The 27,906-nt window shown below is 38.1% G+C and overlaps 1 protein-coding gene across 3 annotated transcripts in view; it reads left to right on the top strand.

The window, feature by feature from the left end:
- Nucleotides 1–27,906, top strand: part of KCNN2 (potassium calcium-activated channel subfamily N member 2) — a 272,306-nt gene that overhangs the window by 228,557 nt on the left and 15,843 nt on the right. For all 3 annotated transcript variants that reach the window (XM_078004479.1, XM_078004478.1, XM_078004480.1), the window contains 2 exons: nt 13,177–13,318; nt 23,076–23,186. In XM_078004479.1, the coding sequence (XP_077860605.1) occupies nt 13,177–13,318; nt 23,076–23,186 (253 nt within the window). The remainder of the gene's footprint in view (nt 1–13,176; nt 13,319–23,075; nt 23,187–27,906) is intronic.

Raw genomic sequence — 27,906 nt, forward strand, 5'->3', positions numbered from 1 at the left:
ACCATCTCCAGGTGCCCAGGATGGGGGCTTTGCCTGCAGGGTATTCCCACAACATCCCCTCACAGCCTCCTCTGGCACCGATCTGGCTGAACTCTACAGAGCAGCCGTGGGGATAAACTGGTGTGGCACTGCCACCTAGTGACTGCCCGCCATGCTGTTCTTTGACTCTGAGGTGCTGTGCATCAACTGGCTGCTACCCATCATGGAAAATCATGGTGGGGGCTTCTAAAAATAGAATCCGCCAGGCCAATGTCGACATGCTTTCTCTGCTATCAGCAGAGCCTGGCACGCATCAGACATGGATTAGATTAAGTGTTTTTGAAAAAGTGGTTTTTTGGGTAAGGGAATCTTTGGGCCTGGTCGAGCGTGGCTCCATCTGTCTGCCGGGGTTCCAGTTTCCTCTTGGAGGAGCTCACAGTGTGCACAGGATGCCTGGCATGCAGCAGGAACTGAGTGAATAGAGGTTGCCCCGCAAGATTTAAATACCCACTGGTCTGGAAGTTAGAAAAGGAACAGGAGGAAAGAGAAACTTGGTCAGAAATGCTAGTCCTGGTTAAAACATTGTTCTGGATTTTGATATTTTTTTATTTCCCGGAAAGTATCAGGGGCTTGAGAATATAATTCTCTTCAGACTTTTTTGCCAAATTCCAAGATTTTCTAGAAGTGAATACTTTCCAGATGTGTTGATATGAAGCCAGCTCCAGATTTTCTGATGGCCGTTACTAGAGTCCCAGCTGCCCCGAAGCTCTAGGCCAGTGGTTCAGAACAGGAGTAATTAGCACCCCCAGGGGAGTTATGGAAATTAGTGGAGAATTTTTTTTCTTGTTGCTGCCTTGGGGTTAGGGACGCTGTGTATGTGTTACGCATTTAACAAAACACTGTTCTGTATCGCACTTGACTTCAGATTGACCTACTGGATATTATATGTATCAAAAAACTGTTTATAATTTTCTTAGCTTAGACCTAAATTCATTTTAAATAAGGACATATTTTTGCTCAGTAGTAATCAACATTTAATTTTCAAATGTAATTTTCTAATAATATATAAATTGGAGGAAATTATTGATACCATCTGTGTTCTTATAGGTTTTTAACATAGTAGAGAAAGTTAGATAGGTATGAGATTTGAGACTTTTATTGACAGATGAGTCATTGCTGAAGTCATTTCTTCCAATATGAAATGTAAATGTATAGTGAATAATAGAGTTAGAAAACAAAACCTCTTTGTCATCTTAGGGAACATATCAGGGAAACATGATAAATGTAATTCTTCAAGTTTGAAAATTTGTGTATGTTCTATTATTCCCTTCTTTTTCATTGGGACTTTGAACTTTATTTTAAAGTAAGCTTATGCTCTTAGAACATAGCCACTGATGGTCTGGAGACAAAAAAGTAAGTTGTCTATATCCCAAGTGTGAATGAAACGCTCATTAGCCAAGGTTAATGCATGAAAAGAAACCAGACCTTTTACAGAACCATGCCCCTCCAAACATACGCGCGCGCGCGCGCACACACACACACACACACACACACACACACACACACACACACAGTGAGAGAGAAAAGTGGTTAGTTTTTACATTTTTCTCAATGAAAAGAAGAGAGGAAAACATTCCAAAAGTGTAAAGTTAAAGGAGCAAAATAAAATCAAGTAAAAATACTCACTTTGGCATTTTAGAGTCAATAAAGAATTACATAATTTATAAAAATTCAAGGCCAGGCGCTGTGGCTCAAGCCTGTAATCCCAGCACTTTGGGAGGCTGAGGCAGGCGGATCATGAGGTCAGGAGATTGAGACCATCCTGGCTAACACAGTGAAACCCCGTCTCTACTAAAAAATACAAAAAAATAGCCGGGCGTGGTGGCCTGTAGTCTCAGCTACTTGGGAGGCTGAGGCAGGAGAATGGCGTGAACCCGGGTGGCGGAGCTTGCAGTGAGCCGAGATCGCGCCACTGCACTCCAGCCTGGGTGACAGAGCAAGATTCTGTCTCAAAAAAAAAAAAAAAAAAAAAAAAAAATCAAATGGAATCCTGCCTAAAGTAAAGCTGGGCTTTAGATGTATCAGCATTATACTGCCTGTTGCCGCTGCTGCTTCTGTTTACTTACTGATATTAAAGGAAGTCTATATTGAAATCCTCAAGATCCTAAATCCATGTTTAGGTTTTCATAACTCAGTTATAGGGAAAGCATAGGAGTGCGAGGAGAGGACTATGAGAACGTCAGATAGATTGGGGGCAGTTTACATTCTCATATGTTCTATAAATTAGTTCCAGAGAGAGTAGTTTCATACATAAAACTATAGCATTTATACTTCAGAGCACCCTCACTTAGGGAGGGTTTTATTAAAGTGTTTGGGCTTATTGGATTTTACATTTTATTTGAATTTAGAACTGTAATTTTAGGTGTCAATGTTGGAACATGATTAGACACTCATGTCATCATTTTCAATCTGTTACATATATTTTTTCTTGATAGGTATTTACATCTGGTGTTCGCATTTATTACAGCTTGCATATTACCTTATTCCTTTGCAACCATTTTTCTCCCTTACTAAATTTTAAGCTTCTCATGAACACTTACTATTTTTACTCATTTACATATTCTCAGTACCTCCAAAAGTTTCTTTACGTGTAGATAGATGTTCATCATGTTATTGAATGAGAAACTCCTCCTGAAATAAAGCTAATTGATGGTTCTTAGACTAGGTAACACATTAAAATCATCTGGGGAGCTTTTAAAAAATCCCTGTGCCATGGCTTCACCCCCGGTGACCTCGGCTTCATTGTTTATGGATGGGGCTTTGCACAGGATTCCTTTTAACCCTTCCCAGGTGACTTCAATATGCAGCCATGGGTGAATATGCAGCTACAGTGAATAGCTATGCATGAATATCAGCAACAAGTAAGAGATACATGTTAGCTCTTCTTTCTGAGCCATTGGCATTCAGCTCTTTTCCTTTTGCACTTAGATATGTGCCTTCTTTGAATTCCTTTTTATGCTTATATGTTCTAATTAATTGAAGCGCTTACTTTATTTGCCCTTACTTTAAATCAAAACTACCTGCACATAGTTGCAATTTGGAAGGAGACCGTTTATCATACTCCTTTCACTTCTCTGAGCCAGCAGCCGGTGGACATGGAAATATCAGCTTTGTTACTGAAATTAAACAGATTTGGACACCACCACTTGCCCTACAGCAACATGGGCTTTCTAATGTTCTGCTGACTTACCACTGAATTTGAAAAAAGTCATAGGTATACCCTCACATTGAGGGAGTCACTCTGTGTCCGCAGTGAGCTTACCACATGGAAAACCCCATACACCTGCTTTGCAGGCAAGCCAAAGACAGAGGGGGCCTGATCTATGCCTGCTCAGTTCCTACTCCCAGATTTTTCATCACTCCCCTCTACAAAACAAGGAGAGATGCATTGCCTACCTCTTTTCCTCCCAACACGCATACACACTACTTGAAACAAATAATGTTAGAGGCAAGCATTTGAATGTTTAGCTCAGTCTATTTTTCTCCTCTTAGAAACTTTTTAAGATCTTCTCTTTATTCCTGGTATTTTAAAATTTACAGTGATCTGCTTTGACTTAGGTCATTTCTTATTTCATATACATATTCTCAGTAGAATCTTCCCTTTAGAGATAGATGCGTACCTTCCAGTTTTCCTGTCAAAGAAATAGAAGAACATTTTTATTTCTTTTCTTCCACTGTCCATATTATCCTTCTGGAAAGACAGTTGTTGGAACCTCTATTTTAATTCTCTAAGAATGTATCCTTTTTGTTCTCCTCTTTCCTTCTCTTTTTGTCTTTTTATTCTACTTTCCGGGAAATTTCTGTCAACTTACATCTAACTGTATTATGGTTACTTTTTCATTATAACTTGAATTTGTATAGTTGTATTCCTCTTTTCCTTTTCCTATCAATGCAATTTTTTTTAAACTTTCAGTTCCTGTGATACATGTGCTGAACGTGTAGGTTTGTTACGTAGGTATACATGTGCCATGGTGGTTTGCTGCACCTGTCAACCCATCATCTAGGTTTTAAGCCCCACATGCATTAGGTATTTGTCCTAATGCCCTCCCCCTCCTTTCTCACCAGCCCCCAACCCATGTCCATGTGTTCTCATTGTTCAACTCCCACTTATAAGTAAGAACATGTGGTGTTTGGTTTTCTGTTCCTGTGTTAGTTTGCTGAGAACGATGGTTTCCAGCTTCATGTCCCTGCAAAGGACATGAACTCGTTCTTTTTTATGGCTGCATAGTAAGGTTTTTATTTAGCTTTTTTGTAGTATAATTTACATAGTTCAGGAGTCCTGTCCCCTCATCACTCTACATCATCTCAGGTTTGTTCTGTTTCTTCCCTTCCCTTTGTTTTTCTTTCTTCCTCCCTCCTTTTTGTATCTTTTCTATAGAAACCAGATTCAAGTGTGTGCTGATCATTTGCCATTCTTTTGTATTAAGAGTGGGCAGTTGGAAGCCAGTTGGAAGCTCGGTAAGGGCTGTTTGATGACAATCACTGTGGGGTGACAGCTAAGTTTTTCATTAAGGAATTCTTGATATTAATACATTAATGTCTTTTCTGAGAAGTCCTGTTTCTCCAGGGAAAAATATTCTTTCTCTGTAGTATCACATCCTAATATTAGGGTCAGCTATGGGAAGTGAAGGAGAGAGACTAGAAATGCTATTGTTCAGCTTAGAGACTTGAACTTAAGGCCCCAAACACTTCTTCTGCCCTTGTCTAGGCCCTGAGTCTCTGAGTATCCAGTCTGTCCCCAGAGAATGAACCTATCTCCTGTGAGGTGCCTGTTGGTACCAGACAGGGCAGGCACATGAGTGTTCATCATTCTCTATACTTAGGCTTAATCAGTTCCCCTCTTTTTAGCTTCAGACTTTATCCACGCATTTTGTGATACTTGGTTTCTCCAAGTTGTGACACTTCCATGGGTTCTGTGACAATTTGTGCCTTCAAATTGGGGGTACACAGACCATTTATATTTAATGTGGTTACAGATAGGCTTATGTAAATCTCTCCTCTTGCTATTTGTTTCCTATTTTCTCCATCTCTGTCCTTTTTTTCCCCTTTATTTCTGGCTCTCTTGGGATTTTTTTAATATTCAATTTTCTATCCTTTATTGAGTTTTCAGCTATTCTTTTTCAGTGTGTTATTTCAGTGGTTCCTTTGGGGTTTATAGCACACAGTCTTACCTCATTTTATTGTGCTTCACTTTATTGTGTTTCACAGATATTGCATTTTTTACAAACTGAAGGACAGTGTTAATGCTGCATCGAGCAAGTCGATCAGCATCATTTTTTCCATAGCACCTGCTCACTTGGTGTCTTTGTGTCACATTTTGGTAATTCTTGTAGTTTTTCAAACTTTTTCATTATTATTATACCTCTTATGGTGATTTATGATCAGGGATCTTTGATATTACAATTGTAATTATCTTGGGGTTCCATGAACCAAGCCCATAAGGGAAGGCAAACCTAATTGATAAATGTTGTCTGGGTTGACTGCTTCACCAACTAGCTGTTCCCCCATCTCTCTCACCTTTCTCTGGCTTTCCTATTCCCTGAAACACAATGATACTGAAATGAGGTCAACTAGACCTACAATGGCGTCCAAGTGTTCACGTGATGGGAAGGATTGCATCTCTCTCACTTTCAATCAAAAGCTAGACATAATTAAGCTTAATGAGGAAGGCTTTTCAAAAGCTGGGATAAGCTGAACGCTAGGCTTCTTATACCAAACGTTTATCCAGGTTGTGAATGCAAAGGAAAATAAAAGTGCTACTCCAGTGAACACATGAATAATAGCAAACGAAACAGCTTTAATGCGGTTATGGAGAAAGTTTGAGTAGTCTGGATAGAAGATCAAACCAGTTGCAACATTTCCTCACATCAAAGCCTAATCCAGACAAGGTCCTAACTCTCTTCAATTCTTTAAAGGCTGAGAGAGGTGAAGAAGCTGCAGAAGAAAAGCTTGAAGCTAGCAGAGGTTGGTTCATTAGGTTTAAGGAAAGAAACCATCTTTATAACAAAAGCAAGGTGAAACAGGAAGTGCCGATGTGGCGACAGCAAGGTGTCCAGAAGATCTAGCTAAGATCATTGTTGAAGGTGGCTACAATAAACAATAGATTTTCAGTGTAGATGAAACAGGCTTCTATTGGAAAAATATGTCATCTAGGAATTCCACAGCTAGAGTGGAGAAGTTAATGCCTGGCTTCAAAGGACACATGAACTGTCTTGTTAGGTACTAATGCTACTAGTGACTCTTAAGTTGAAGCCACTGCTTATTTACCATGCTGAAAATCCTAGGGCCCTTAAGAATTATACTAAATCTACTTTGCCTGTGCCCTGTAAATGGAACAACAAAGCCTGGATGACAGCACATCTGTTTATAGCATCATTTACTGAATATTTTAAGCCACTTTTGAGACCTGTTGCTCAAAAAAAAAAAAAAAAAAAAAAAAAAGACTTCTCTCAAATTATTACTGATCACTGACAATGCACCTGGTCACCCAAGAACTCTGATGGAGATGTACAAGATGAGTGTTGTTTTCATGCCTGCTAACACAACATCTATTCTGCAGCGCACAGATCAAAGAGTAATTATGACTTTTTCAAAAATACAAGTAATTATGACAAGTAATTATGACTTTTTCATATTTCAAAAATACATTTTGTAAGGCTATAGCTGATGGAGCAAGGCAAAGTAAATTGAAAACCTTCTGGAAAGGATTCACTTATTCTACATGCCATTAAGAACATCTGTGATTCAGGGACGGAGGTCAAAATAGTAACATTAACAGGGGTTTGGAAGAAGTTGATTCTAAACCTCATGGATAACTTGAAAGGAGTCACATTTCAACAGAAATAATGGAAACAGAATAATGGAAATAGCAAGAGAACTAGAAATATTAATAGAAGGAGAGCCTGAAGAAGTGATTGAATTACTGCAATCTCATGATCAACTCGAATGTATGGGGAGTTACCTTTGCTTCTTATGGATCAGCAAATAAACTGTTTATTGAGATGAAATCTACTACTGGAGAAGATGTTGTGAACATTGTTGAAATGACAACAAAGGCTTTAGAAAATAACATAAACTTAGTTGATAAAGCTGTGTCAGGGTTTGGGAGGATTGATTCCAATTTTGAAGGAAGTTCTACTGTGGGTAAAATGCTATTTGATAGCATTATATGCTATAGATAAATCTTTCCTGAAAGAAAGAGTCTATTGATGTGGCAAAGATCATTGCTGTGTTATTTTAAGAAATTGCCACAGCCATCTCAACCTTCAGCAAGCACCACCCTGATCAGTCAGCAGCCATCAACGTCGAGGCAAGACCCTCCACCAGCACAAAGATTATGACTCATTGAAAACTTCAATCCTTAGAATTTTTGAGCAATACAGTACTCTTCAATTAAGGTATATACATTGTTTTTTAAAACATCATGCTATAATACACTTAACAGAACTACAGTATAGACATAACATTTTTAGAAACGGAAACAAATTTGTGTGACTTGCTTTATTGAAATATTTGCATGATTGCAGTGATCTGCATCTGAACCTGCAATATCCCCCCAGGTATGACTGCACTTACACACTTAGGCATACTATACCTATGTTAGCACAATCTTTCTTCACCTGATAGTGTATCTTTTACCGCAGTCTATCTTGAAGCGATACTGCATCACTTCACATAGATGAGTTTTCAGCTGAATAACCAAGCAGAACCCTTTGAAGTTCTCTGCATGTGTCTCTGTACAGGTCTCTACTTCTTGATTTTTGCCTTTTGAATTCTTGACCTCCCTGGATTTCCAGCTCTGTCCTTCAACAGAGGGAGAGCTCCAGGCAGTGCCAGGTTTCCTTCCCTGAGCTGCACCTAGGAGATTCTCTTTAGTCATTAAAGTGGGGGCAATTGTGTTTTTCAGTTTAGTTGTTTTCCATCTCAAGAATCACTGTCCTTTGTTGCTAGCTAACCAATGTCTTGACAACCATTGTACCAAATATTTATCTGCTTTTTTAGTTGTTGCAGGAGAGAGTATAAATAATCTAGTTCTCTATTGCTCCATCTTGGCTGAAAGCAGGATACACACTAATTCATATAAGAATGTGTTTCTTCTTCTCTGATGTCTCCTTTCATTTCCCTTTGTTCTTGTTGGTTTACACCTTTAAAAAAAATGCATTGCTGTCACTTTAATGGTATTTCAGGAGACAGGTGGATTCCAGAAAGAGAACTGATGGTGGATTGATCACATGCATTTACATCTCCATAATACTTCTCACTAACTAAGGTTGACATTTGAGACCAGAGCTGACATTTGAGATGAGATATTTTTGCCATTTTTAGTATTACTTGTAAGTTTAATAGAAAAGGATTAATGAACACAGTTTGTTAGCTGTTAACCTCCATGACTGAATTATTTTTACAGGTATAAAAATACCTTATAAGTTGCACACAGATCTTGGAACGTAATATGACAAATCCAATTTATGTTCACTGATGAGCAAGAATTATTTTTATCCACTTTTTGAATGTCTATGTATATGATCCTAAAAATCAAGCCTGTGGCCTAGGGCAAGTCAAGTTGAGGACATGTTTCCCTTTGTCACACTAATTACTTCGAATATTAATTCCCTGCTATATTTTTGTAAGCATCTGTGACTATACCACGATGAATAAGGCATAGTCTTTGTCTTCCAATTCTTCATAATTTCTATTCTAAGGGCATGTTAGATGAGCAAATTCCACATTACCTGTCTTATGACCCAAAGTAACATCGAATGGTGCTAGAGGTATCTACAAGATGTTCCTGGGATACAGTGAGGGAACCAGGCTTAGAGTATCATGCTGACCAAAAGCTACAGGGAGTCTGGAGAAGGGGACCCACAGACAGATCATCAAAGTACAAACGAGGGTTAGAGAGAAGGGGGAACGTGTTTCCCAGCAGAAGGAAACACACCTGCAGAGAAAGAGAGCTGTAAAAGAGAACAGCATAACTGCCGGCCATTAGTGTGTGGGTGCTGAGGCTAGGCAGGAGCGCAGGCCAGAGGCCGCCACTCTCCTGGGGAAGAAGGCACTGATTCCCTGGGAAAGATAACTCCTGTGAACTCTCACAAACGTTATAGAAAGCTGTCATATTTGTAATCTAAGACAGAGTGTGAGACCCTCAGTCAGCAATGAACGAAGAAATGAATTGGAATAGAAACTAAGAAAAGGAACATTTTGCTTCTTTTAAAACATTAAAGCTGATCTTACAATCTTTGTCTCTGAAGCATGCAGTTCATGCCAAAACTCCAAAGTCCTGATTTTAAAAGCTTGGGATTATCAGGCATTCCTTGCACTAATTTTAATCTTATTGAATGTGTTTTTATTAAATCAGCATTCATGTTGATCAAAACTTGAAATTTGTACAAGTCGTTTCTTCATGCCTTTCTCAGAATAGTTCTTGTAGAGAAGAAGTTTGGAATTGTCTAAGTCTGTGAAGTGAACTTCTGTAAAAAATCTTTTGAATATTTTTAAACATTGTATATATTAATCATTCACAATGGTGTGAATCTGTCATAGATTAAAAACCTGGGAATGTTCTAAATTATAATATCATCCTGTGAAAAGTCTAATATTTGTTTCTGAGTTGCTGAAAAACAAAATAGGAGATTATTCTTATAGTATCTAATTTGGTTCCTGATTACCTCATCTTGAATATTCATAATCATGTATGTCTGAGTGTAACATAAACATTAGTATGAGATGTTATTTTTCTATTCTGAGCTATTTTTTAGGGCAGGTTTATTATTTTGTAAGCAAAAAGGATGACTTATCATTGAATCCCAAACCCTAAAATGCCAACTCCTGGAAAGATGCTTGTTTCTATGTAAAGCCCTTCAGTGCAGGATGACAGTCTCTGATGCAGTGTAATGCACACAGCATATAGTAAATATTCACTGAGTGATTTAATGATATATTTCTTGAGAGTATTTGGCCAATAAGGATGGAAGAAATTTGTATATATAAGATTTGAGCATTTATTAAAGGTGTCTAAAGAGTTAGCTTGTCTAAATGTTCCAGTGGATGCTTTACATTGTAGTTTTTAGTCATTTACTGCCCCCAACTCTGAAAAACATTTTTAATAAAAAGGGCTACAGGAGGAAGAAATTAGAAAGACTTTCACACCCGTGCCAAAGTTGAAATTTCCCTGCAGCAACGGCCATGAAGGTACCCCCTAGAAAGCTTTGTTTGTCATATGAAATCTCCTACTTCTCTTCATAGTTAGCTGCTCTATGAAAACCACGCCTAGGTAGGTTTTTGTTTGTTTTTGTTTTCTGACAAGGAGTCTCGCTCTGTCACCCAGGCTACAGTGCAGTGGCAGTGCAATCTTGGCTCACTGCAACCTCTGCGTCCCAGGTTCAAGTGATTCCCCTGCCTCAGCCTCCCAAGTAGCTGGGACTACAGGCGCACACTACCACACCTGGCTAATTTTTGTATTTTTATTAGAGATGGGATTTACCTATGTTGGCCCAAGCTGGTCCTGAACTCCTGACCTTAGGAGATCCACCCACCTTGGCCTCCGAAAGTGGTGTGATTCCAGGCATGAGCCACCGTGCCTGGCCAGCCTAGCTAGATATTAATAACAGTGTTCTGGTCACTCACTGTAGCAGTGAAAAAATAACTTGAGGATTTCACTGGGACCCAGGCACATTTTCTAAGTGTCTAGAAACTAAGTATCTAAGGACACTTTGCTGATACAGAGAAGGTCAAGAATATAACTGTTTCGCCAAAGATTGTCCACGCATTAAAACATATGTCAAATGAGAAAATGCAAGTTAAGCTCTGAGCACATAGTGAACACTCAGTAAGTATGGTATATACGTACATATGCGTCAGGGAACCAGAGCCATTAACTCTTAAGTGTATCACATCTGTGTATGAATCATGCTAAGAAGAAGCTTTATCTCACAATTAAAAATTGAATAGGAAGTGAACTATTTTGCCTCCACTCTCTTTACAGCCCATACTTATGACAGGGTAATATATTTCCCGTTTTAGGAAATTGCTTGGTGAGGAATACTTACTAGAGAGCCCCAATATTATTAATAGGTTATAATCCAGAGCTGATTTCTCGGGTTTTATTTTGAAAGGCAAACCCCGTCCTCCCATTGAAGCTCTGTTACATATGCTTAGCAGGCTCCCAGAGCAGTCCATAGAATCCTGCTTAGCTCATCTTGTGGCTGAGCATAGCACTGATCACATAGCATCTTCCTAGGTATGTAACAAAGATAACAAAGATTCTAGGGGAAATGCACTCAGCCGTCTTCCTGGAATGCTAGGAATACATTTTACTTTCCTTTTGACAATGACAGTCTCTACACCAAGACCTTCTGGGGAAAGGGGACTCTACAGCTAGGTCATGGAGGCTGTTTGGGGGTGAGAAACAGTGGTGATTTCTGCACCTCTGCCACCAGAAACTTGCAGGATGCTCCTAACCAGGCTGGCTGCCTGTTCACATGCCCTTTCGTTTGATTCCAGGAGATCAGTGATTGCCCTTTCTCTGGGGTTCCACTCACTCTAGCCCGGAGCCTCTTTCCTTAGTCCACAGTAGCAGGAAACAGAATTTCTCAGCTTCTCTCTTCTCTCTTCTTTGGAAGAGGGCAAAGGGACAGACGTGATAAGAATAGGTCTCTTGTATGTCCAAAGATAGAGTGTAAGATCTACTGATATTGTGCCGAAAAGCTTATACCCTGTGATATAAGATAAATCTGCATTTTTTAAATTTTTGAAGCAGGAAGCTTGGCATGGGATGAGGGACAGGAAAAAAAAAAAAAAAGAAAGAAAAGAAAAAAGCATAGATAATGTCATGGCCCAGTGTAGGTTGCATATAGGGTTAATCCTGGGGCTCTGGTAATCCCGGGACTGTGGCTAGGAGCAGCCTCCTTGCCACCACAGCCCTGGCAGCACAGACACAGATGGGGAATTGAGTTGAAAGGCAGGACTGAGTGAGCGAAGCAGGAGTTGATGAGTACAGCACAATTACCAGTATATTTTGCAGAACAAGAAATGAGGAAAGGAAAGTCCTCCGAGTGTTACCTGAGAGATGGGAAGGAGTGGTGGTCTTTTCCAGTGGTGGATGAAAAGCAAGGAAGTCCTCTAGTGACCAGAGTCTGGAGCCTGACTGTCATAGAAATCAGAGCAGGGCCTCTCTGCCCCATGACCACACAGAATGTGCGTCCAGAGCAAATTCTTCTAGGGTGACAACTCTCATGGCCTTGCTGTCGTATGCATACATGCTGTTGTATGAAACCAGTATCCAGATCATGGGCACAGAGGGTTACTGTTTAGTACTGTTAATTCAGCCAAAATGTGATAGGATACCTGTTTCTGATATAAAAGCTTTCTTCCTTACCAGTAAAATTTGACACCTCAAAGAATGATTAGGATACTTTGTATCCCTCTCCCTCTTTTCCACTATAAGTTCTTTGTGTGTAACTCGTAAGACAGCTTCTATTAAGCTCTGGTTATGGGCAGGAACTCTGTGATCAGAAGTACAGTTTGTGTGTTCAAGGATGAAGGACATCCAGGTAGATTGACCTATTATAATATGGTCCCGTGATCTAGGGATGTGCACGATACTCAGGGAGCACAGGGGAGGCACTGAGGGGAAGAGAAGACAGAAAAGGCTTCCACTTGAACTTACTTTGAAAGATGAAGAGGAGTTAGCCCATCTTCAGGAAATCGAGGTAGCAAAGGACAGTCCAAGCAAAGGGAACAGCATGATTCATTTTGCTTACAAAGAAGTGGAGTGAGATTGGGCAGCTGCATATTGTCTCCTAAGTCTGGCACATCAGCTGGGCAAAGAGTGACGAGACATGGGCAGAGGCCGGAGGAGTCTACAAGATAAACGTGCCTGTATCGTCTTACACCAGTGAGGAAATCTGTTTCGTATTTTCCAGTCTCTTTCAGATGATTTACAAAGTTGAGGCAGTTTCTGATGTTGTGGATTGCTTAGATGGAAGCTCAATTTTATTTATATTCACAAGCTTTGAAAACTTCTAAATATAGCAGTTTGTAGAAGATACAGTAAATTCATTGAATTGAACCAAACCACTCTTAACTATCTTATTAGAGATTCATTATAAAGGACTGGCTTTGTTTGCTGTTTTTCAGGTACCATGATCAACAGGATGTTACTAGCAACTTCCTTGGAGCGATGTGGTTGATATCAATAACTTTTCTCTCCATTGGTTATGGTGACATGGTACCTAACACATACTGTGGAAAAGGAGTCTGCTTGCTTACTGGAATTATGGTAAGTGTCTTTATACTTCACATCTCTTTTATTTACACTCAAGAAGGCACTTAAACCACTCAGTCCACGTGCATAAGTAATTGTGAGCTACTTTTTTTCCCCATCAGCAGGAAATCAGTATAAATAAATCAATTTTGTGTTGAGAGAGAATGTCAATAGTTTTCATCTTAATTCTTCTCATCATGAAATTCTGTTGAAGAGGTAGAGCTGTTCGTTTGCCCCTTGGGGGGGCATGCGCTAATTTGATGAACTAATTTGATGTTGGAGCTTTGGCTTCAGAGTCTGAAAGTCCTTTAAGTCTATGTCCTCCCGTCTCCTACTAGCTGTGCAAATTTGAGTAAATTATAGAATATGACCCATAATAACTATCTTGAAATGTGTTGAAGGGTTAAAGATATATTAATTATAATATTTCATTTTCTTTTAACAAATGTTCGTTGAGTGCCAGGCACTGACCTAGGTTCTAGGAATACACCAAAAGAAGATAGAAACTTACTGCCCTGTCTTCATGGAGCTTACGAGGGAAGACTTACATTTTAAAAATAATGGTTCATTACGTTTGTGAACTAGTAAAGCTTCTAACCTGTTTTGTGCCTGGGGGAGAGGGATGGGATCTACTCAGAGAAGTCATCACTAGAAAATTGACTTTTACGCTGAAGTGAGAAGGGTGCATACCCAGGAAGGGAGGTAGGAAGAGCTTTCCAGGAAGAGGACATGGTTTATTTGAAGGCAGTGAGGCAAGGAGAAGCTCAGTACATTGGAGCCAGGTTATTGGGCCAGGAGTACACAGAGCAAAAGGGGAAAGCGGCCTGGCATGAGGCAGGGACAGGAGGCCAGGTCTTGTAGAGCACTTGGGAAAGGTCTGCTGCTGACATGCCATCATTCTTCTGGCTGGCATGCCTAACAGGCTCAGACATCTTTTTTGCCCCTCCACACATGACTAGCCAGGACCGCTTCTTTGCTCCATTTGTTTTAGGTAGAGGAAGTCGTACGCTAGCAAGCTGTGATTATAATGTGGTATGAACTTCTAAATATTTAAGCCAGAGGTGTACAGTTTTCAATGACCTACGCTTGTCTGCATTCTTTACCTACTTTGTAATGCTTGCTTACAGCAAAGAGTGTCATCTTGATCCTCGTGAGGTTTCTGTCTACAAGAGGATGGGAACGAGTACTGCAAGTTCCAAAATCTCAGAATTTCTGAAATCAGGCATCCTGTTCAACACCTCTAACTGTATTCACTCACAGGCTGGCAGGAGAGTGCAGAGGCTTGCCATTTGAGGGCCTCTGAGTGGTGGCCAGTGGAGGGTGCACACCCTTGTAGAAGCCGCCCGGGAAGACTGCTCCAGGAGTCACAGCTAAATGGGAAGGAAAGAGTGCCCTTGGCGTAGACAGGGAGGCAGCACCCTTCTCCGCCTCAGTAGTGTTCGACTGGGATAAGGCAGCTAACTTTGAACATAAAAATCTAGGGTCAATTTTAATGTCCCAGTAGTAACAAGATGGCCATTTCAAGTCCCAATTGTAGAAAATATAATTTGGGGGCATGTTTTAACATTATTTGCTTTTAAAAGAAAAATGATAGTTTTAATTATAGTGAACTTTAAAAAAAATATAATACTTGGTATGCTGCATTATCTGTTTACTATTGGATCACTTCCCCTTTTTTCCTCAAATAATAGCATTTTATTATGTGGTATAATGCTTTGGGAAACGTAATTTGCATAGATGTATTTTTAGAAGGCCCATAACAATCCCACAAGGGATATAAATGATGCTGTTTATAAAAACTGGTAATTGCAGAGTCTTTCCCCTAGTGCTTCTTAGAAACAACTTCCTTAGTGTTACTTTTTGTCAAGATGGTAACATCTTTTATTCTCAAATCAGGTGTGACTCAAGGGTCATGTGTACAGGCTTATTCGCCATGGAATCTGAGCCAAATTTGAGGTTAACCTTGCCTGGGTTTTACAAAATGTTTATCATTCCTTGATATTTTCTTGTTCCTCGTGTCTCAAAAATTGTTCCTTCAGAGTCTCATCTGATAGTACAAATCTTTTATTTACCTTCTTGAACTGCCTCTTGCTTAGGTTTCACTATTGATCTTACTTTGCTTAAAAAAGAGAGGTTATGGCCTGGCACCGTGGCTCATGTCTGTAATCCCAACACTTTGGGAGGCCGAGGCAGGTGAATCACCTGAGGTTGGGAGTTCGAGACCAGCCTGACCAAGATGGAGAAACCCCGTCTCTACTAAAAAATTAGCCGGGTGTGGTGGCACATGCCTGTAATCCCAGCTACTCGGGAGGCTGAGGCGGGAGAATCGTTTGAACCCAGGAGGCAGAGGTTGTGGTGAGCTGAGATTGCACCATTGCTCTCTAGCCTGGGCAACAAGAGCAAAACTCCGTCTCAAAAAAAAAAAGAAAAAAAAAAGAGAGAGAGAGAGAGAGGTTATAGTACCATTAAATATATGTGGATACAAAAATGTTATATGTAATGGAATTTATGGTGACTTCCTTCCAGCCCTGTAAGCTCATGGTAAAAAGAGTCCCTCTATTCTGAGGCTGAGGAGCTCCATTTCCTCTCCTTCATAAGGATCAGACTTATTTCCTAATTGACTTGATCAAAATTGATTTACTTGCATACAGAGAAATTCACTAATATTTGAGTAACCTATTTGAGATGCTTTGTAGAGTTGGATTATCTCTTCTTCTAGACTAAGCGGATTCCCATGGAGTCAGGCTACAGGGCAGTCTTCCTGGGATTCACTTCTGGTAGTTGATTACATCTCACATCAGCTCCTTAGGGATCAAGAGCATATGGATGGAAGTGACCTAGACACTCCTATGGAGAATGTAGAAATCCAAGACCAATATGGGAATTAAACCTTAAGAGACCAAGATCTCTTTATTTTTATAAAAATAAGTCATGGGATTGCCTAATAGAAGAAAATCACTCAGTACTCTTCGAGAGAAAACCATTATGGTTGTAATTACTTATTTTCTCTTTATTCTTCTACCCTTCTGCTGTTTGAGGAAGTACTGAGGACGTGACTGTTTATTATTGAAAAGGTCATGATAAACAATGGGATGATTTCTAAGTAGCTTTGTACTTTTGGTTGATGGTGGTAGACAGCTATCTTAGCTTTTGGACAGCACCAGTTAGTTTCTCAGTGTCTCTAATTTTTCCAATAAAGTAATTGTTTTACTTAGTGTTTACAAAGTTATCTTCCTAGACATACATATATATATATATATATATATATATATATATATATATATATATATATATATGTATGTATATATAAAAACCACATCCTGAAAGCTATGAATTCTCCCATTACTAAGAATATATATGATTGTTGCAAGAGTGAAAAATAGCCTTGTGGGTAAGGGTATCTTTCATCTTATACTAGAATTAAGGTTGCTCAATTTGTTCTTTTTGCTTCTCTATTTCTGTAAAATTATGGTGACTCTTGGTAGCCTTTTGACTACAGTATGGATGACTGGATTTTTTGGCTTAATTATCTTTAAATATCAAGTAATATCTGTTCATTCCTAGGGATGCAGGTGGTTATTCAATAAATGGTTCTCTAATAGTGATTTATAAACCACTAGACTTTGACAACATCTAGCATGACTCCCTCAACAAAACTAAGAACACTTCAGACATGAGTGATTGAGGTTTCTTCCATCCCACTAGTAGTTCTATGCAAACAAAAGCACTGCGTAAAGCTTTTGCAGTTCATAGCAATTTGAAAATCACTATGCTAATTAAATTTTAAAATTTTACTCAAGGAGCAAAAAAACAAGTCAGTTCAGGACAGAAGTCTTTACACAGCCTTGCCTTTTCCTTAGGATTTGATAATAATCCTTTCCACATTAAATTTGCCCTGTGCCGAAGAAATCTTAATTTAACATCACGTGGTGACTCCATCAGTTGTCAGTTAAACAGTTTGCATCCTGAAGAACAATAACACTACCCTGTTAAGTCGGTAAGAGGGTGTTCCGAAACAGCACGAATTAGCTACAGCTCATAAAAAAGAAATGACTGGTATGAAAGAATGCGAAACCTAAGGTCCCATTATACTCCTCTTCCTGTCACTTTCTCTCTTTCCATTTGAGGATTTGTTTTCCCCTTCCAGTGTACATAGAAATAATGCGAAACTGATCTGAAGCCATTCCTTGGTGTTGAATGTTTGAGAGTGTGCAAAACACTCACATTTTTTAAAATGTCTTATACAATTTGACATTGGGTGTTTAGTATCAAATAATTTTGAAGAGGTTTTAACTTTCGATTTGCTTGCTTTTTGGTTCTTTCTAGTGTGTTCACTGAATCTCATCAAATAAAGCCCCAGTGAGAAGAATGTATCTTTAAATTCTTACAATAGTTTCTGTTTTGTGCAGAGCAGCTGGAGGGGATGATGGGCCTTTTCAGTCATAAGGCTAAATTCCTCACCAATGTCCTTTCTTGGGGATCTTCACTTCCCCCCAAGAAATTTCATAAGTGGATTGCAAAAAAAAAAATTTCTTAAGAAATACGACAGCTGCTTTCTTCCGGGTACAGGAAAGTATAGCTGGAAGTTGCGATCTTTTAGTACACAGCTCATGGACTCCACAATTTCACCTAATTTTTCTAAACTATCAGCACTTTTAATTGGCAGAGCTGCCTTCCTATCTCTGAAGTACCTGCAGTCACACTGGCACTGTTGCGATCAGGAGATGTAAACCGAGGGATGACTCATTGTTGATGACCAGTTTTATGAGGTACTTCCTTCTTTCTGACCCTAAAAGTAGAAGAATGAGCTGAGCAAGCAAATCACTATAAAGGAGGCTTGGGTTGTGCAGGCCCAGGCTTAATCACTGGGCTCAAACACCACACACTCTCCCCGCTTTCCTTGCAATGAGGACATTTGAAATTGACCTCCACCCTCTAGTAGCAAATATCAACTTGTATTTTAAGACACTCAGAGGGCATTTTTGATAGAATTTGTCTTCAAAACTTCCTTATTTATTTTCATGACCTGAGGAAACCTTGCAAAACTCCAATGGGATATAATATTAAAGCAGAGTGGTTTATAACATGTTATTTGCCAGAATTGATTGTTTCACATATTTTTATGAAAGAATAATTATTTATGTCAGTCAAGTATAGTAAAAATGTTTTTATGGTTCTAGGACATTGAGTCAGTCAGCCCCAGGGACAGAAAAACAGGCAATGTGTTGAGGTATTTGTTTTACCTTACTTTTGGAGGGCAAGCTGATTTGTGAAAGATCTTAAAGCTGTTTTATTTTTACATAAAAGCGTGATTTTTTTCAAATTAACTATTTTGATAAATTTTAATTATAGGCTCATAAACTATCAAACTGAATTTTGAACTTTTAGGAGCTATTATAAATCCCACAGGAGGATACTTTAAGACTAGAATATTTTGAATATTAGGGTTTTTTATCAGAGCCATTCTCTGTAGTGGTAAAGATTCTGGAATTTCTTTAAAAGGTATAAATTTCATTATTATGTTGAATCTTTTGAAGATGTCTTTTTCAAAGTTGCAATAATCAAAACCTCTACCCAGTGTGCTATATGAAGGAATTTCTCTTTTTCATAGGCTTGTATCCTTGTGATTAAAGCTTGATCCCAAAATGGTTTTTCAAAATGATTCTTGCAAGTATTTGCAGGATCAACATAAGTAGATGATTTAGAGTAAAAATATGTCACTTATTTTAATTTTTCAAATATTATGTGATACATGATTTTGAGGGAAATGGGATACCTGAACTTCTTTTACATCCAAGGGCTTACAGTTTCTGTGCTGTAATGGAGAAGAATACAGTGGAGAAAAGCACTACATTTTAATTTTAACTTGGCAGCATCTAAGACTATCCCCACATGTTGGGATTTCCCTAGAGGTATATAGGTAATAGTAACTAATTGTCATTTGTCTTTTCAGTTTGATCTGGCTTGGCTTAGGGTAGTAAACATTAACAACACTTGTCATTACTTAACTTTTCTAAAGCAAAGTCCCTCCCCCTCTGCCCCTCTTAACTTACCCCTTTTTGTCTCTTTCAACATCTTCTCTGTTAGAAGGAAAGATGGTAAACACTCCAAGGGAAACCTAAACCTTTGCTTTTAATATATTGCTTTCCGAAATACACTGCATTTTCTTCATTTTGTTTTTAGATGCCCAAGCATCTTGAAGTGGCAGTTAGTGATTTTGCTTAAGTTTTTTCTAAGAAGATAAATGAAATGAGAGAAAAGTAACCAGGATACATTTTCTGACTTTGGTGAAAGGAATATGACTCATCTTGTTAAATGCATACAGGGATTTTAATTTCAGAGAGTAACATATGTTAGTCCCAACTGTTTCTACATCGATTGTGGTGGTGACAAGCTTTGGAGAAAATGTTGTAAAATCATACTTATTTCCATTCTTATTCATTTTATGAAACAGAATCATCCTCGAAATAGACACTGGGTGGACAATAATATTATGCCATTACTTAAATTACTATAACCATGAATGTGTTGGCAGGAATTTACCTTGAACCTAGAAAGCTTTCGGAAGTGAGCCAGCTTCATCTTGCATAACTCTAAAAATTAAAAAATAAAGGTTACTTTTTTGAAATGTGATTCTATACATATCACATTATCTTATGACTTAATAATCTAGGGAGGTATAAGTTTATGGTTTTCTTCACTAAAATAAAACTTAAAGAGTTAAGGAGTTTGTATTTGAACAAGAAGTTTTCTAAGTGGTTCTGGAGGTATAACTTAAAGGGGCAGAGTTAATTACTAAATTAGTGGATTAATGTCTTTTCCAATTTGCAACAGAGATACTCATTTTTAATGCCCATGTCTTAGACGACACCCGGTGAGAAACGGGCCAGTAGCAGAAAAGAATGGCGCCTAAGAATAAACACAAATAAAAATCCACTGTCCAAGGCTCTTGATTCCAGTGATTTTCCATTCCTGTTAGGATTTTGATTTCTTTCCAGAAAGATCTCAGCAGAGGCCACCTGCCAGGGGAGAACAATATTCAACTTCTTATGCCAACTACCCTCTCATGGCTGTCTCTCTAGTAGTTAGGAGCCCCTCAGGTTTTTATGACCTCTGCTTATTAAAGAACCATTGCTGCCCTGAACCACCAAGTTCCAATAGAACTTAGCGATTGAGGAGTAGTAACTAGGAGCATATCTGCAAAAGGCTAGCCTGTGTTTGTCCAGCATATGCTATCATGGGTGGTCACTGATTTGGTCTCATCAGCCTGCTAGAACTCTTTAGACTTCACGGTAGATGTTTGAAAGTCAATAAAATGGATAGAGATGCTTCCAAAGGCCATTCTTTTGTTTCATTAGTACCCATATCTAAAATACCTTGCTTTCATTGTCTGCATATGGCACAAAACATCAAAATAACATCACACCATCTGCCTTTACTTACCTTGTTTATCACTTCTTGAATGTCTTCATAAGTCAGTCAAATGACTCTTATAAGAATTCTGACCCTCTTGTTTTAATAGAAGGTTAATGGAGCTTGTCGTAGTCACTCCATATCCTCCTTTATCTAAAGCAATGACTGTACCTTGGGATCACCTGGAGAACTTTAATGAAATATTCAGACACGTGGATTTTATCCCTGGAGATGAAGATTTGCTGTGAGGCACACAGTCTCAGCACTAGGAATTTTACAAACTCTCCAAGTGATTCTAGTTTATAGTCAAGGTTAAAAACTACCAATTTAAAAGTTATGCCAATTACAAAATAGGAACAATGTTGATTATTTTGATAATTAACCATATTGCTTGATTTTTAGATGTTCATACTTTATCATATAAAATAGGTGAATTTGAATTTCCTGTCTTGCTTTGAAATACAGTGCTTCATAATGCATCATGACTGTGGAATAATCACAAATAAGAATATACAGTCATCCCTTAGTATTAAAGGGGGTTCAGTTCCAGAACCCCACTTCCTGCCATGAATACCAAAATTCACGGATGCTCAAGTCCTTTATAAAATAGTGTATTACTTGCATGTAACCTAGGTACATCCTCCTGTGTATTTTAATCTCTAGATTACTTATAATACTTCACACAATGTAAATGCTGTGCAAATAGTTGCTAAACACTATTGTTATTGTTTAAGGAATAATTACAAAAGAAAACACTCTATAATGTTCAGTACAGATGCAACCATCCATTTTTTTATCCAAATATTTTCAATCCAGTTGAATCCATGGATACGGAGATTCAACTGTATGTGATCCTAAATATAGATATAGATATTAAGAGATGAAGTAAAGAGTAGGAAATATGTCAATGCTAATCAAGGTTTATAACTGAATAATAATTTACTCTGCTTTAGTTGTCTCATCTCTAAAATCAGAGGGCTAAATCAGAATGTCTAAATACTTGGCAACCTCTTTCTCTGATCATGTGATCAGTAGCACTTGCTTTCTGAGGATACTGATTTCTTCATAGAACAAGATGGAACAGGTTATTGAAGCCCTCTGGAAATATATTAAAGCAGTATTGGCTCATCATTGTGGCCATGTTTCCATGATCATAATGATGAGGTAGTGTATTTATTTTTCTCCTTTTCTCCTCAATCTTGTCCCTCCTGCCAGATTTGTTGCAGCAACTCATGCAGTAAGCCCAAAGATGCATTCTGTGGTCTATAACTGAATAGCTAAATCACATCTACTTTCTGTGCTTCTCTCCAGTGGGCTCTGCCTGTGTCCTGCTATTTACATTGTTATCTGTTTGTTGACACTAGCTGGGCAATGTCTATGGCTCTGTGGTCCTCTCAGGGTTGAGATTCTATCTGGAGGTGTGATTTCCCTTTCACAGACCCCTGAGGTAGTTCCTCACATGCCCCTTTCCCTGCTGGGAGGTTCCCCGTGCCGAAGACTGATGAAGTGGCTGCAGTACCTTGACCTTGCCTGGGCCCTCCAGTTGGTGGCCCCAGCAAGTAGTTGCTGGTCTTTCAGCAAAGAAAACTCTCACAACTTGGAATGAGCACAACTTGATCACAGAGCGGGAGTACCACACAGACTCTCTTTTTCAAGAGATCAGAACAATGGTCTGTAATTCAAAAAGGAACACTGTTGGTTTTTTCAAAATGAAGATGACCCGTGCCTTTCCTCATGTCATGTTTGTTAGTAAACTTATAAAATAGTATAATGGTTACCCCTTACCTTCAGCACTTCATATATCTCTATTGCCCAAGTTAAGATCACTGTGCTCTTCCTGTTATCCTTCCTCTTGTGTGTGTGGAACACTCTGAAGCTGTGTATATGCTGAGATAATTTATTGCTTTTATTCCCAGTGCATTGCAGTTGATCACCTTGAAGGCCTGCTGATCTCTTCTTAAGATTAGAGGTTTATTCTTTACAGAAAAATCCTTGTTTCTACTCCATATACATTTATGCTAATCTACTCATTTGTTATTTGTTTCTATTATAATTATAGGTATATAACTGATTTGCTCTGTTTTTTAAAAAGTCACCAAGTTGCTTTTAGGCCATTTATTTCTTGTAATGGAAATGTTTTTTCCAAATATGCTTTTGTTCTTAAAATATGTAAACTAAATTTTTAATCCCAGTTTAAGGCACATTGCTTACATTTGTTGGTCACACATTTTCTGTAATACTTATTGAAGACTATTTTTTTAATCCTGAGAAACTTTTGCATTTGATGCAAAACATTTTCTAATGTGTCTGAGACACAAAGTAGTAATGCTTTGGATTTCTCTTCTCTCCTTATTTTCAGGGTGCTGGTTGCACAGCCCTGGTGGTAGCTGTAGTGGCAAGGAAGCTAGAACTTACCAAAGCAGAAAAACACGTGCACAATTTCATGATGGATACTCAGCTGACTAAAAGAGTAAGTTACTACCCATATATATTCAAAGAAAGAATATTATTGTGTTTTTTTCACTGTTAGGAAATATGGTTTTTATTTTGACATGTGAAGCTGAAATGACATGGTTTGAAAGTATAGGCATTCTTGGAATCAATTCCATTTTATCACATTTTGAGAATAGACTATTTCTAACTTTAGGTCAGTTAGGAAGTAATTGGGCAGTCTTGGTATTTGGATGAAGGTGAGTCACATAAATGTTAGGTATGCTTACTTCTTTAGATTTAATTATGGTATACAAGAAGAGACCAACTATTGAATTGAGTAGGAAGGAACATACTATTAATGTAAAATAGTAATTTGATGGGAAGGTAATTGAAAATGTTTACTGAACTTCTAAGATCAAGTCACTGTTCTCAAGAGAGGGTCACAAAGACAAATAAGAAACCACCACTAACTTTTAGAAGGCCAAGGCAGGGCCAGAAACAGGCTCTTTTCTTGACTTACAGGCCATAGAAGAGATGTTAAAAATAGTATACCATCCAGTTGGGCAACCACTGTCCAATTATTAGCAGAAGAACACAGTAATCACAGTGTTTAAGAGCACTTTCTGTGCCAGGAACTGCTCCAAGTGTGCCATGTGTATAAACTCACTTCATCCTCATAACAGCTTTATGAGGGAAGTGCTATTATTCTGGCCATTTTATAAATGTGGAAACTAAGACACAAAGGAGTTAGGTAACTTGCTCAAAGTCACCAGATCAAGGTAGAAAACTGTGCAAGAAGAGAAAGGTTTTTATTAGACTCAATTTTTAGCCTTTCTTGATAGTCACTTGAGACAAATGCCAAAGTCAAAAATAACTAAAAATTATCTTATAGTAGAGTCATCTTGCTGTGTAATAACTGCCCAATGTGGAATGCAATCAGGCTGTTGCTGAAATACCAAAATACATTGTCAACTTGGTAACTTTACCCATAAATGAATCAATAGATATTTAAAGCATAGTTCCAACTTTCAGTGGTTTCACTCACTCTTGATTTTGGTTGTATATTTAAAAGTAATCTTGTTTAATTTGGTTAATACTTCCTAATAGGCCAGTCATTTTAATGCAAATATATATTTATGAAGATTATACTTAGGAAATGAAAACATGAATTGCAATTGACTGCTCATCCTAAGTCTTACCTATCAGACACTACTGTGATACTTCATTGCAGTTACTAGGTCCACATCTATAGTAGACAATCAGAGCCTCCCAGGTTCAGATGCTACATTTTCAGCCTACAGTTACCACTTTGGAATGTCTTCTACTCTCCATGATTTACTCTCGTTTTCTTCAAACTCCTAAATTTGTTCTCAAAACTTGTGAACATCCCTGTATGAGAGTGTGCAGGGAAAAAGGTCAATGAGGAGCTAAATAAAGGCCTGGGTTCCTTTTACTTTTTAAAGATCTACTAGAGATAAAAATATGTGCCTATGAGATTAGTCTACATCTAATCCATAAATTGGAGCAGATGTTTTGTGTATTACATCATGTATGTGTTTGGTCCTTTCAGGGCTCTATGCTGGCACAGTTTGTGTTTAAAAGTCACAAGTTTTATCATATTCAAAAGAACACTTGCATTAAGACCCTTGTAATCCATATTATTTTACCATGAAGATTATGCATTTTCTCAGGAATTAAGTTAATGCTACACTTAAGATATTAGGCAGAAAAATACCTTAAAATACCATGTCACCCATATGTTTGCCTGTAAATCTGAACAGAAAAAAAAAAGTGACAGAATCACAAATAAGAAAGCCAAATTAACATGTTTGGGCAGACTTCTCCATGTTTCATAAGCAGATTTTAATTTCCTCTTAAGAAGGAAGCATATAGTTTCTCTAAATATTATGTTGGAATATTGATATTCCATATCTTAATTATTAAAACATTTTAAGAGTTAAAAAGACAAAAAGACTTTGAGTACAAGATTTGCAGTATCACACTGCCATCTGCCACCGTTGATAACAAATATTTTATGAAGTTCACTGAGGCCAACCAGTTTCATTTGGGAGACATTCCAGGTTGGTTTTATAGTGTAGTTGCTGTATTCCAGGGCCTCTCAACCTTGGCACTCGTGACCTTTTTGGCTGAATAATTCTTTCTCGTGTGGGGCTGTCCTGTGTGCTCTGGATGTTTATCACCATACTTGACTTCTACATATTAGATGCCAGTAGCACTGCCCCCAACTTGTGACAACCAAAAATCCCTCGAGACAAAATCACCTGGAGGAGAGAACCACCTTTTCATGTGCTGTTCCGCAAGGATTTGACATCTTAGAAAGGATAATCTCTCTTAAAAGATGTGGAGTCTACTGAATATATTGTAATTTCTTTTTTGGAATAACATATAAAAAATATACTGTATACTAAATATGGTTGGCAAGCTGTGTCAGCTGTTGAGGATCAACAGCTAAAGCATCATATTCGAGTATTCCAAAGATTTTAAGCTTTTCCAGTACTGACCACTCAGCAAATCAGGTGAAATCTTAGATGCTTCCTGCTTGGCAGAAAAATGCACTTGTGCTCTTGCTCATGGATCCCCTAAAGTCCAGTCAGAGGCCCCTTTAGAGAACTATGGATCCAGAATCTAGGTCTATGGATTTAGGTGATCTTCCTTCAGTTATTATGAATGAAAAGCATCTTCCCAGGCCAGGCACGGTGGCTCAAGCCTGTAATCCCAGCACTTCGGGAGGCCGAGGCAGGCAGATCACAAGGTCAGGAGATCGAGACTATCCCGGCCAACACGGTGAAACCCCGTCTCTACTAAAAATACAAAAAATACAAAAAATTATCCAGGCATGGTGGCGGGCACCTGTAGTCCCAGCTACTCAGGAGGCTGAGTCAGGAGAATGGTGTGAACCTGGGAGGTGGAGCTTGCAATAAACCGAGATTGCACCACTGCACCACAACCTGGGTGACAGAGCAAGACTCTGTCTCAAAAAAAAAGAAAAAGAAGCATCTTCCCAAACTGACAAAGTTTTCTGATGATGCTACAGCTTTTTTGTTATAAGTTCTTGTATACTTTAAACTTCCGTTGGATAATATTGCCTGAATTGTCAGGTTATTACCTGTTGAAAGCTTTTCCATTAAGTACTGTTCTGGTTTCAAATTTTACATTTTTTATAATACTTATTATGCTTTAATAATTCTGTTATTTCATTACTACTTTTTAAAAGTATAACTACTTTGCAGTATTTCTTGAGACTGGAGTCTCTTATAGGTCTGAGAAAAATACTGTAGTAGACTTGCTGACAGATCCATTTTTATAGGCAAGATGTCACTAAATAAAGATATAAATGTTAAAATGACATTAGAAGAAAACAAATAGCTTTCTTATGATACCCATTCCTTTATTATATATACTCAACATGGTTTATATATACTCAACATGGTATATGCAAATAATAGCCATTTTACAGTCCTTTCAAATGTAATGAGTATCATTTACTTGGAACTTGATTCCATTTGCTTATTTATGGAAATTCCAAATGGACTCATTTATAATTTTAACTTTTAAAATAATTCTAAAATGCTGAATGAATTCTAAAAACCATACCTCGTAACTTATTAGAGAAAAATACAACTATTCCCTGAAACACTATCTAGAAAGAAATCGTATTTTCTGATGCTTAACAGGAGTAATAGTCACAGATGTTCTGAAATCTGAATATGACTCTAAAGGAAAAAGCAATATGAATGCTAAAAGATAGGCTATTCTCCCAGGGAAAAATGTAACATTCCAAGTCTTCCAGTTTGTATCTTTAGTGAACTGAACAATTTCTATGAAAAATTATTCATGTACAGATTTTCAGGGGAACAATTTTATATAAAAGTCATTTCTCTGTATGACTACATTAACCAAGTAAAATACTGTATTTGAAAGTAGAACACTATTTATTGTACATCAGCACTGAGAAGATTGCTAAAAATTTACATGACTTTCTGCAATTCAAAAATGGCCAACAGGTACATGTATCTAGAATAAACTAATGATTTTGAAGTGAAAACATAATACCATTATATTGTCTCCTAGTTTAGTAAGACAGGACCAGCTATTTAATAGATTTGCAGTTTATCACCTTACAGGGGCAATATATTTACCACGCTGTATCTTTTGGAAATATATTATTATTACTATTCATTCCATTCTGAGCAAACAGGAAATCTTGTAGTTTGATCCCCAGAATACCTTTTTGGAAAAGAAACTTGAAAACAAGCAATTCCAAAACCCAGACATAATTTTTAAAGTTGCTAGATACCCCACAAAGGATAATTATACATATTAATGTCCACTGTGGGTGTTGTTAATCTGTTAAGAATTCTCAATCAGATCCATAATAAGAACACTATTATGCAGTTATATAATTTTGTTTCCTGCATGTCTCTTAACAAGGAACAGAAATTCTAAAGGATTTATTCTGTGTAGCTTTCACATTGTCCTTGGCTCACAGCCCAGGGGGTTAACACATGAAATGAATGAATCACTTGGCTATGTCCTGTTCCACAGCCACAACATTCACCCAGGCCTCATACACCTGACCTAAAGGAAGACTGGAGAGAGAGGGTGAGGCATGAACAAATCTATCCCTGCTGCTGCAAGGGTGGCTGAGAGCATATGGCGCCCTGGTGCATTCCCCTTGAATTGGCGAGGAGTGGAAGTGTTATGCTAAAAAAGCCTCTGAGAAAGCAGCAGGAGAT

The sequence above is a fragment of the Macaca mulatta genome, chromosome 6 (assembly GCF_049350105.2).
Source record: "Macaca mulatta isolate MMU2019108-1 chromosome 6, T2T-MMU8v2.0, whole genome shotgun sequence".
Taxonomy (NCBI): domain Eukaryota; kingdom Metazoa; phylum Chordata; class Mammalia; order Primates; family Cercopithecidae; genus Macaca; species Macaca mulatta.